The 12,249-nt window shown below is 37.0% G+C and overlaps 1 protein-coding gene, 1 long non-coding RNA gene and 1 other non-coding gene across 5 annotated transcripts in view; 2 read left to right on the top strand and 1 right to left on the bottom strand.

Annotated features, from left to right (window-relative positions):
- The window catches only part of LOC136043886 (uncharacterized), a 166,621-nt gene that overhangs the window by 63,694 nt on the left and 90,678 nt on the right, over positions 1-12,249 (top strand). The window lies entirely within an intron of this gene.
- Positions 6,057-6,129, top strand: Trnak-uuu (transfer RNA lysine (anticodon UUU)). The gene has a single exon. It is a non-coding gene; the product is annotated as a tRNA-Lys (tRNA).
- The window catches only part of LOC136043879 (protein abrupt-like), a 36,557-nt gene continuing 33,157 nt past the window's right edge, over positions 8,850-12,249 (bottom strand). For 2 of the 3 annotated variants that reach the window (XM_065728860.1, XM_065728862.1), the window contains one exon: positions 10,831-11,451. In XM_065728860.1, coding sequence (XP_065584932.1) covers positions 11,018-11,451 — 434 coding nt within the window. In that variant the 3' untranslated portion in view covers positions 10,831-11,017. Of the gene's footprint in view, positions 9,685-10,830; positions 11,452-12,249 lie in introns of those variants that run through there. The other variant, XM_065728861.1, reaches the window with a different exon arrangement.

Genomic DNA, 12,249 nt, shown 5'->3' with positions numbered 1-12,249 from the left:
GCTGCAACAATTGCTACTCTGCAATGTAAGAGTATTAAGGTGAAGCTTTTAAGGATTACATAAAAAAAACTAGTTTTTTTAACTGAAAGTAAGGAGCGACATTAAAACTTAAAACGAACAAAAATTACTCCGTATATGAAATGCATTGTCCCCTCCGCAATCCCTCGCTCTTTACGCTAAAGCTTTTAATTGTTTTAAAAAGCAGAATTGTGGCAAAGAGTCAAACTTTAGCGTAAAGAGTGAGGGATTGCGGAGGGGACAATGCATTTCATATACGGAGTAATTTCTGTTCGTTTTAAGTTTTAATGTCGCTCCTTACTTTCAGTTAAAAAAACTAGTTTTTTTTATGTAATTTCTGAACGTTTTTGAATTAATGCATGTTTGATTTTGACTCTCCACATGTAAACTATTCAAATGAAATTTGCATATTAATTCCTTTTTTGGCTAAATGGCTTTCTCTTAGTTTTTATCATACGATTTTGAGAAATATGGGATGGGGAAGGAGGCCTAGTTGCCATGTAACTTTTCGGTTACACAAAAAGGCAACTATTAATTTTAATTTTAACGAATTTTTTTATTAGCAAAAAATATACGTAACTTTAGAAATAACTTACGTAACGAACTTTTATATTCTTTAATTTTTATTATGTATATGAGGGGGTTTGTACCCTCGTTAATAGCTCCTTCTTTACACTAAATCGTAAGTTTTGTCCCAATTCTTTAAGAATGACCCCTGAATCAGAAAGGCCGTAGAATAATTAATTACTAAAAATTACTAAAAACACTTTAGCATAAAAAGCAAGGTATTTATCTCCTCCTTAATACCTCGCTCTTTATGCTAAAGTATTTTTAGAACCCCTCATATGCGTAATCATCTCTGTTCGTTTTAAGTTTCAATGCTACTTCTTCCTTTCATTTGAAAAAACGTTTTCATGTTTATTTTTCATTGTTTTCTTATAGTAATGCTAGAGAATCCTGGGCCCTTTTCATTGAATTTTTCTTCCCCCATGACAGATTCCTCCAAGGAAAGATCCTCCAACATAGACCCCTCTCCTCAGCCCCACCCCCAAACAAAATAAAATCCCCCTGAAAACGTCTGTACACTTCCCAATAACCATTACTATATGTAAACACTGGTCAAAGTTTGTAACTTGCAGCCCCTCCCCCAGGGATTGTGGGGGAGTAAGTCATCCCCAAAGATATAGTTATTATGGTTTTCGACTATGCTGAACAAAATGGCTATCTCAAAATTTTGATCCGTTGACTTTGGGAAAAAAATGAGCGTGGGAGGGGGCCTAGATGCCCTCCAATTTTTTGGTCACTTAAAAAGGGCACTAGAACTTTTCATTTCCGTTAGAATGAGCCCTCTTGCGACATTCTAGAACCACTTGGTCGATACGAAGACCCCTGGGAAAAAAAAAAAAAAAAAAAAAAAAAACAAACAAATAAACACGTACCCGTGATTTGTCTTCTGGCAAAAAATACAAAATTCCACATTTTTGTAGATAGGAGTATGAAACTTCTACAGTAGGGTTCTCTGATACGCTGAATCTGATGGTGTCATTTTCGCTAAGATCCGACGACTTTTAGGGGGTGTTTTCCCCTATTTTCCTAAATAAGGCAAATTTTCTCAGGCTCGTAACTTTTGATGGGTAAGACTAAACTTGATGAAACTTATATATTTAAAATCAGCATTAAAATGCGATTCTTTTGATGTAGCTATTGATATCAAAATTCAATTTTTTAGAGTTTTGGTTACTATTGAGCCGGGTCGCTCCTTACTACAGTTCGTTACCACGAACTGTTTGATTATTTAGCTGGATGTTGAACTAAATCAAAACAAACTGTAAGCATATGGATTTTCAAAAAGGCTACAAAGCAATATCTGAAGAACAAATTATATTATTAAGTTAGATCTTTAAGGGTAAGTTTTGGGGGATTTTGAACTAGTCAGAAGGCGCTTTTTGTATACTTTTAATACTACCACTATAGTAAGGCTACTGTAACTAATGACGCTAAGGGTATTAAGGTGAAACTTTTAGGGAAAGTTTAGGAGTTTCAACTAGACAAAAACTGTTGCATGCAGATTTTCAAAAGGGCATATAAGTAATATCATAGGCAGCACCACACTATAACAGCTAAAAATACCACTAAAATTTTAAAGCAGCTAATTTGATTCGAAATTAAAAGTTCGGGTTCCCTATTTAAGAGTAAACAGAAATTAAAGGTCAAGCACCCTTTCTTTTTCCAAACACATCCAGTCAAAACTTTGAAACAGCCATTTTGTTCAGCATAGTAGAACGGCCAAGCAGCTATGTCTTTAGGGATATTGGGTATGCCAAACGACCACAATCAAGCAGGCCCATTAAGCTTTAAAACTAAATGTTACTTTAAACTAAATTAAAAGGCAATGAGTTTAAGGTAGCGAAGAAGACACAGTAATATATCGAGAACGACTGGGAGTATTAAGTTAAAACTTTTGGGGCTAATACTATTAATACTTCTGCTCATACAGTTTTAAATGAATAAAAATAGTGTAAGTTTATCCAGGTTGTCAAAAAGTATAGATAGAATCTTTTGGGAATGATATTGTTTTATTTCAAATCAACTTCACGAGTTGTAAATTAAATTAAAAAATACTGTTTGTGTCAGGATTAAAAATTGTTGGAAACGTTCTCCAATATACAAATATCAACCAAAACTACGGATTCTTATAGAAAACAAGAGCTAAGAGCTCATATGGCAGTTGTGACGAGGCATGAAGAGCTAAGAGCCAAGAGATCATATGGTATGAGCTCTAACAAAATTTTATGAATCAATAGATTGATTTAAAAGGAAAATCAGAGGCTTAATGACGGTCAGGATTTAAAATAAGAGCTCTGAGTTACGATGTCCGTCTAAATATCAAAATTCATTAAGATCCGATCACCCACTTGCATGTTATAAATACCTATTTTTTCTAATTTTGCCTCTCCCTTTAGCCCTCCAGATGGTCGAATCTGGGAAAACGACTTTATCAAGTCAATTTGTGCAGCTCCCTGACACACCTAACAATTTTCATCGTCCTAGCACGTCCAGAAGCACCAAACTGGCCAAATAACTGAAACCCTCCCCCAACTCCCCCAAAGAGAGTGAATCCAGTACGGTTCGTCAATCACGTATCAAGGACATTTGCATATTCTATCCATCGAACTTCATCCTAATTCCTCCACTCAAAGTTTTTTCCAAGATTTCCCTCTCCAACTCCCCCCAATGTCAAAAGATCTGGTTGGGATTTGAAATAAGAGCTCTGAGACATGAATTCCTTCTAAATTTCAAATTTCATTAAGATCCAATCACCTATTAGTAAGATAAAAATACCTCAATTTTCACGTTTTCCAAGAATTCTAGTTTCCCCCTCGAATCCCCCCAATGTCACAGGATCTGGTCGGGATTTAAGATTAGACCTTTAAAGCACACGATCCTTCTAAATATCAAATTTCATTAAGATCTGGTCAACCTTTCGTAAGTTACAAATACCTCAATTTTCAAAATTACCCCCCCCCCCAAACTCCACCAAAGAGAGCAGATCCGATTATGTCAGCCATGTATTTTAGACAGGTTTTTACTCTTCCCATCCAGTTTCATCCTGATCTCACCGCTTTAAGTATTTTCAAAGATTTCTGCTACCCCCCCCCCCCCAATTACGCTGGATCCGGTTGAGATTTAAAATAAGAGATCTGAGTTACGAGGTCCTTCTAAATATGAAATTTCATTAAGATCCGATCACTCCTTCGTAAGTTAAAAATATGTCATTTTTTCAAATTTTTCAGAATTAACCCCCCCCCCCCCAATAGAGCGAATCCTTTCCAATTATGTAAATCTCGTATCTAAGGCTACTGCTTGTTTTTCCCACCAAGTTTCATCCCGATCCCTCCAATCTAAGCGTTTTCCATCATTTTAGGTTCCCCAGCCCCAAACTCCCCCCCCAATGTTACCAGATCCGGTCGGGACTTAAAATAAGAGCTTTGAGACACGATATCCTTCTAAATATAAATTTAATTGAGATCCGATCATCCGTTCGTAAGTTAAAAATACCTCATTTTTTTTAGTTTTTCAGAATTAACCCCCCCCCCCCCACTACCGCAAAGAGAGCAGATCCGGTTATGTCAGTCCCGTATCTTAGACAGGTTTTTATTCTTCTCATACAGTTTCATCCTGATCTCACCGCTTTAAGCATTTTCTAAGATTTCCAGTTCCCCCCAACTGCCCCCCCCCCAATTACGCTGGATCCGATTGAGATTTAGAATAAGAGCTCTGAGTTACGAGGTCCTTCTAAATATGAAGTTTCATGAAGATCCGATCACTCCTTCGTAAGTTAAAAATAGGTTATTTTTTCTAATTTTTAAGAATAACCCCCCCCCCCAATAGAGCAGATCCGTTCCAATTATGTAAATCACGTATCTAAGACTTCTGCTTATTTTTCCCACCAAGTTTTATCCCGATTCCTCCAATCTAAGCGTTTTCCATCATTTTAAGTTACCCCACCCCAAACTTCCCCCAATGTCACGAGATCCGGTCGGGACTTAAAATAAGAGCTTTGAGACACGATATCCTTCTAAACGTCAAATTTTATTGAGATCCGATCACCAGTTCGTAAGTTAAAAATACCTCATTTTTTCTAATTTTTTAGAATTAACCCAACCCCCCCACCCCCAACTACCCCAAAGAGACCGGATCCGGTCTGGTTATGTCAGTCACGTATCTTAGACAGGTTTTTATTCTTCCCATCCAGTTTCATCTTGATCTCACCGCTTTAAGTATTTTCTAAGATCTCCGGTCCCCCCTCCAATTACACTGGATCCGGTTGAGATTTAAAATAAGATATCTGAGTTACGAGGTCCTCCTAAATATGAAGTTTCATGACGATCCGATCAGTTCTTCGTAAGTTAAAAATACGTCATTTTTTCTATTTTCAGAATTAACCCCCCCCCCCAATAGCGCGGATCTGTTCCAATTATGTAAATCATGTATCTAAGACTTCTGCTTATTTCCCCCCCCCAAGTTTCATCCCGATCCCTCCAATCTAAGCGTTTTCCATCATTTTAGGCTCACCACCCCAAAATCCCCCCAATGTCACCAGATCCGGTCGGGAATTAAAATAAGAGCTTTGAGACACGATATCCTTTTAAATATCAAATTTCATTGAGATCCGATCACCCGTCCGTAAGTTAAAAATACCTCATTTTTTCTAATTTTTTAGAATTACCCCCCCCCCCCTCCCCACCAACTACCCCAAATAGAGCGGATCTGTTCTGGTTATGTCAATCATGTATCTAGGACTTGTGTTTATTTTTCCCACCAAGTTTCATCCCGATCCCTCCACTCCAAGTGTTTAGGTTTCCCCCTCCCAACTCCCCCCCAATATCACCAGATCTGGTCGGGATTTAAAATAAGAGCTCTGAGACACAATATCCTTCTAAATATCAAATCAAGGAGGCACACTCGTGCCTCTTTAAAGAGGCGAACCACGACAATGTTAAGCGATCTTCGGTTCCTGTGGTCGCAGAGGGATGGGGAGGGATGCATTTCGTAGCCCGAGCTCTAACTAAGAAACCTGCCAAATTTCATCCTCCTCCGACTTTTCCTTCATGGAGAAAATCTGGCCGAAAGTTTCGACCCACCAACCCCCTCCCCCCCTTTAACGTTGTCCGATCGGGCTGAAATTCACAAGTTAAGGTCCCCTAGGGCCCAGGAGCTTATCCGCGAAATTTCAGCTTGATCCGATAACTCCTTCCCTGTTTTCCAGAAACCACGCATAGCCACATAATGTTCATGTTCTCCTTTTGTTTCTTTTTCGCCACGCCTACAGGTTACAGCCGACATCGGATCTGGGTGTACGAAGACTCATTCGACGCGGAATTCTCCGAGTAATTTTCCTGGAAAGTTTCGTCGGAAAATCTTAACCCCCGATTTTCTAGCTTAGAAAAACCCATTTCCCCATAAGAGCCCATGTTAATTTTTGAAATTCTTAAAAGTTATATTTATACACATGCAGGTATTTCGACTTCAAACATGCCCGGTTAGCTCAGTCGGTAGAGCGTGGGACTTTTAATCCTAAGGTCAAGGGTTCAAGTCCCTTATCGGGCAGTTTTTTTTCACAAAATATGAAAAAAACTTCGTTTTCTTGAAGAGTTAAAGAGGCTGCGTCCCAAAGTCGAACCTTAAAACGTACAGGAATTAGGAGAGGCAGTCCTAATTCCTGTACGAGGAGTACAGGAATTATTAAATTACATCCACCATGGATTGTAGAAAAACGTACAGAAATAATATGAAAAAACTTCGTTTTCTTAAAGAGTTAAAGAGGCTGCGTCCCAAAGTCGAACCTTAAAACGTACAGGAATTAGGAGAGGCAGTTGGGGGGCTACCGCCCCCAAAACCCCCCGCTTTTAAAACCTCTTTTGTACAGGTTTTTTGTTTTGTTAATTAAAAGAGGGCCTTTCCGAAGCCAAGAGCGGGGGTTCAGGGGGGCGGCAACCCCGCACAACAAAAAACCTGTACAAGAGTCTTTAAAAGCGGGGGGTTTGGGGGGCGGCAGCCCCCCAACTGCCTCTGCTAATTCCTTTACGTTTTAAGGTTCGACTTTGGGACTCAGCCTCTTTAACTCTTTAAGAAAACGAAGTTTTTTTCATATTATTTCATTGAGATCCGATCACCCGTTCGTAAGTTGAAAATACCTCATTTTTTTAATTTTTCGGAATTAGCCCCCTCCCCCAACTACCCCAAAGTGAGCGGATCCGTTCCGGTTATGTCAATCATGTATCTAGGACTTGTGCTTATTTTTCCCACCAAGTTTCATCCCGATCCCTCCACTCTAAGTGTTTTCCATGATTTTAGGTTTCCCCCTCCCAACCCCCCCCCCAATATCACCAGATCCGGTCGGGATTTTAACAGCTCTTAGACACGATATCCTTCCAAACATCAAATTTCATTAAGATCTGATCAACCGTTCGTAAGTTAAAAATACTTCAATTTTTCTATTTTTTCCGAATTAACGGGCCCCCCACTCCCCCCCCCCCCCAGATGGTCAAATCGGGAAAACGACTATTTCTAATTTAATCTGGTCCGGTCCCTGATACGCCTGCCAAATTTCATCGTCCTAAGTTACCTGTAAGTGCCGAAAGTAGCAAAACCGGGACCGACAGAATTTGCGATTGCTATATGTCACTTGGTTAATACCAAGTGCCATAAAAACTGAAAGGCATAAAATATTATTTTTTTTTCATGAAAAAGACTACGTCAATAAAAAAGAACCGAAATTAATTTTAAAACTATTTCCACAAAACAACTTTTTCAAAGGAAAATAAAAGCTCCATAAAGCAAAAAATGAGCGGAAACTAAGTCAAATAATCTTCCAAGCGTAGAACTACCACAAATCAATATCAATAAATAAATGAAACTCAAAATGAACAGAAAATACAATAAATAGCCGAGTCAAACCCAAAACAAGCAAAAATTAACATTAGTACGGCTGATAACCCCCATGCCTTCTCAGGACCAGAACATAATTTACGCTTTACTGATAACAAAACACGTTTAAAATTTTTTCGCTTTCATAAATAAGAAATTATCAAAACTATAAGGAATAAATATCAGCATATGTCAATTAAACTGACAATCCACGTTCATTCGTATTTTTTTTCTTTCAGTAAAGCGCAAATGTTCTGGTCTTGAGATGGCATGGGAGTTATCAGCTGTATCAGCAGTTATAAGCATGTGTAGTGATAGTAAATTTTGCTTCAAAATTATAAACAGCTTTTTTTTACTATTTCAGCACCAAAATCTTGACCATGGGAAAAAAGACATTTCTGAGCACAAGCGTAAAGAGTGGATTATTGAAGGATACGGCTAATTGAAAAAAAGAGAATTGAAACAGAGATTTGTTTGAACAAGAAGACAGAGGTGTGCAGGAAGTTGATTGTTGTAGCATACAGTAAGAAGCCTGGTGGCTTGAATTCATTTTATGATCTTTGGTTCCATGTTTTCCAGAGGAAGAAATACCTAAGAATAGGCCATTCGAGAAACCTTTCGGTTTCATATAAATCGTATTCTTTACCAACTCCGTATTCTGCTTCAGGATCTTGAAACCTTTCCAATTATTCCACAGCGTCTTCAATTTTGGATGGGTATTCAGCGAAAATCAAAGTGTCATACAATTGACTAATTCCTTATCCAAGTGGCCACTTTCAATACAGAGAATCTCGTTATATTGCACTTGTACAAATGGTTTTAATTCTCACGGTGGTTGTGAAGGAGTAAAAAAACTATAGTTTGGTGTGTAGTTGTGACGGTGCATGTTACTCAGATTCTGAAAACTATTTTTGAAGTATGTATTTATCATTATCTTTATTTCATAATGAATATTATAGGGTTTTTCTACTTTATACCTTATTAAAAAATCTGTACCAAACTGAAATAGTTGCTCTACACTTTTTTTTTATTCTCTTCTTAGCAAAGCCTCTCCTAACTAAATTTTTGCTAATGAAAATACCATTCAATCGATAGCACTGATGACTATTTTTTTTAATCACTAACTTGCTTGCATTTTTGTCCGTAAAATAATCCCTTAGGGAACATACCCCTTTTCTATTGCTACCATCTGAGTTTCAATAACACCACATCAATCAGAACACAATTTTGTCATGAAACTCTTTTTGGAACTATGAAAGAGATATAGCCTCTTTGAGAACCTAACCCTTCTCTTATTCTAAAAGGATAGGTTATTAAATTCAGTGATACCACAGTACCCTTTGTAAAATATTCACTTAATAAAGCTTTTGCGACTACAAAGGATCCCTAGTCTTTAAGAGTAGATCTCAGTTTTTATTTTAAATAAAACAAAAATGCTTTATTAACACTTTTTTAAATAAAACACAAAACCAAAAACAAACTCAATTGGTGCAACTCGTTGAAAATTCATAACTATTAACTAATATAGTTTTTGGTTTTCACATTTTCCCATAAATTAGGACAAGATAAAACATCGATGTCTGAATATGATTTGCATGTTGTTTACGAAGGACTGTAGCGAATCTATGCAGGATTCCAGGAGGGGGGATGCAGGGAAACAATGTAATGGTATTTTTTCTTTAGCTTTTGCTGCTTGAAAAATTCATCCAAAAGTAAACTGCAACCAAGTTAAGGGGTTCACCCACTTCCCTGTTTAAGATATAATGAAAGTAACAAAAACACGTAAATGTAACAAAACTGTCATTAGAAGGAATTCAATGTATATCCAATATAGTTAATGTTCCTTTAAGATGAATCCTCTTTTTTGCATTAAAATTGATTCAAGTTGCTTAATATATTTTCTCTTTCTTTCCCGGTATCTCTTAGCTGCAAGATTGGACCGTTCAGCAGGACTCAAATTCATTTGGTCAGGTGCACCCCTTTTGTTCAACTTCCGTTTCTTTAAATCTGCCAAACACGTTATTTCATCATCTTCAAGGGTTTTAGTCCCTTTAGCCTGATAGGGTGGAATTTCTTCTCCCAGTTTTTCAAATTCGTTCTTCAACTGCAGAAAGTACTCCTTTTGCTTTCGTCTGTACTTTCTGGCGGCTTGTTTGTTTCTCTCTATCTTGATGCTTGTATTCTCTCTGTCGCTTGATTTTCGCCTTGGTGTCGTTTTTGCGCGACGGCTTTTACCTTAAAAAAAGACAACAAACAATAAAAAGAGGGCACATGCTTGCCATGCAAGTAAGTGGTTTTCCTTATTGTTCAAGGTGGAAGGGGGAATGAAACTTACCCGAGTGGGGTTTTCGACAACAGTGATTCCAATAGAATAACAAAAAGAGTGCTAACCATGCAAAAAAGTGGACGTCTTTTCAATAAAAGCGGGGAGCAGTAAGCTTCCTGTGTGGGATTTTCAACAATGGCGGTTTCAATGCTGTACTTGCTGTTTTGGTCCGACACCATTTTCAAGACATTTCAATTTTTTTTTTGAAATTCCCATCAATTTATTTTCGCAACAAATTTCTGGTATTAAGACTAATCGAAATAATAGCTACCATTCCTAAATAGAAGACAAAGGATAATTTTTTCAAACCAGACATTTTCTTAAAGCACGCTTTTGAATTTTTGTTTAGTATAGGCGCTGTTTCGTTCTTTACATTGTCGTAGCTATCGCTGCAACCATTACGTATTTTGTTCTATGGAAGAATAAACAGAAAGGAGGAATTGAATTCATACCACACCACAATTTCTTAGTTCAATAGAAATTGCCGATTCAACTGAGTGTGCCGCGTGCCATAACCCGAGCGAAGCTCGAACTCTTGGTGCTATATATTATGAATATATCATGGTTGGGAGAGTAGCCACAGCCTAGCAAAGAATGAATCCAACTCAAAGTAACCGAAGATTCAAAAGCCAGTTTGACAGAAAAAAAACTACTGAATTAAAAAGAAATGTCAATTAAAGCTGATTTAGGAATAGTAACTATTATTTCAGCTAATCATAGTAGTTAAAGTTCTTTGCAAAACCAAAATTATAGGAATTCCAAAAACAGTCGGAATCCCTCCAAAATTGCTGTCAAACCTCGAAATGACCCGTAGAAGCCCTACATTATTCCATATTGAACGATACGAAAATCACTTTAGAGTTTAAGAAATTAATTGGTGTCTGTTTTTACCAGTTTTTTCACTCAAAGATGGTCTTACCAAATCAGTGATCGCAAAATGCTGGGAAAGGACTCATTTCAAGGGACATGGACGCATCAAGTCCCTTGTTTAACTTACAAATGATAACATTCAAATAACTGCAATTTCTTACAAAACTGCATCTTTAAACCCAATGTGAGACAATAGAAGCTTCTTTTAATTGACAAATACAAGCGTAAATTTACAAAATTTTGTAAATTATACAAAAGGAGAAAAATGTTGGGATTTCTTTGATTCACAATGCACGTTGATGCAGAATCATAAAAACAATGCAATTTAACTTCAATGGTGTTAAGTTTTGAAAATAAACTTGCTTTTTCTTTTTATTGAGATATTGAGGAAGATCCCATAGCTGATGTTTTTAAGCAACAGCGATCCGAATGCAGCTTCAGATGATCTTTTCTTGAATATTTTTTGCCGCAGTTGGGGCATTCAAATGGTTTTTCTTTTGTGTGAACACGTATGTGGCGTTTCAAAGTGTAAAAATTACAAATTTTCATCCCACATAAATAACATTGAAAAATTTTCTTCCCCAAGTTTCTACTTTCGAACGAATGTATCCAAGTTTCTTTCCAGTTTCTTGTATCCAAGTTATCATCATGTTGGGTCCCGAAAGGTCTTTCACCTTCGTGAATAAGACGGTTTGAGTTTTTTTGTGCTTGTAAAACAGCGTCATCGTAAGTCTGTGATATAAGAATAGTGCAAGGTCGTTTCAATCCTCTCCTGTCACCCTGAGACTGCAGTACATCCTTAAAATCTAAAATGAAGACTATTTAGAATATAAGGGGCAAAAGGTTGGATCTTGATTCCACATAGGTGGATTAATTAAATTCCTTTACAAAATAATATAAGCACTGTTTCAGCGGTTGATTTGTTTTATTCCCAAACTTATACTACTGTTTCAAGAAAATCACTAATAAATAGGATTTAGGGAAAAAGGCTGGACAAAGGAACTCCTTTTCAATTTAAACAGGGCCGTGTACTTTCAGCATGACCAGGTTTTATGCCATCCTTTATACTAAGGACATGTTATCATCCATATGCATGAGCTTTCGAAATTCTGGAAGTAAACAATGCGTCTTCTATGAGAGGGACTGTTTGCAAGCCAAAAGGATACTACGCATTTAATAAATAGCACTTTACGCTAGCTTCTGAACTAAGATTTTATTCCAAGTTAATGTTCCTTTTCAGATGTTATTTTTTGGCACTAGCTTATTCAACACACTGTCTCCAAAACTTTAAAAGATATGGTTATAGTATTCACATAGTTATTTTCTAATAAAACCTAAGCTCAAGACAATCCAAACAAGACATATTCCAATAAACTACTTGGTGGCTTGAACAAACAGAAACGTCCATTGTTTAAAAATCTGTTTTCTTTATTTTGCAGAAGAAACAAATAAACCGTCACTGGATGAAAACTAAATTCCCGTATAGGATTTTTTATACTGAACTTTATTTAGTCGAGTCTATCTACTCTAATCCGTCTAGTCTGGTCTGTCTAGTCGAGTCTGTCTTTTCAATAGATATCATATCCGTATTTTCATGTTCTTTA

The sequence above is a fragment of the Artemia franciscana genome, chromosome 2 (assembly GCF_032884065.1).
Source record: "Artemia franciscana chromosome 2, ASM3288406v1, whole genome shotgun sequence".
Classification (NCBI taxonomy): domain Eukaryota; kingdom Metazoa; phylum Arthropoda; class Branchiopoda; order Anostraca; family Artemiidae; genus Artemia; species Artemia franciscana.
This window is presented reverse-complemented; position numbering and strand designations above follow the sequence as displayed.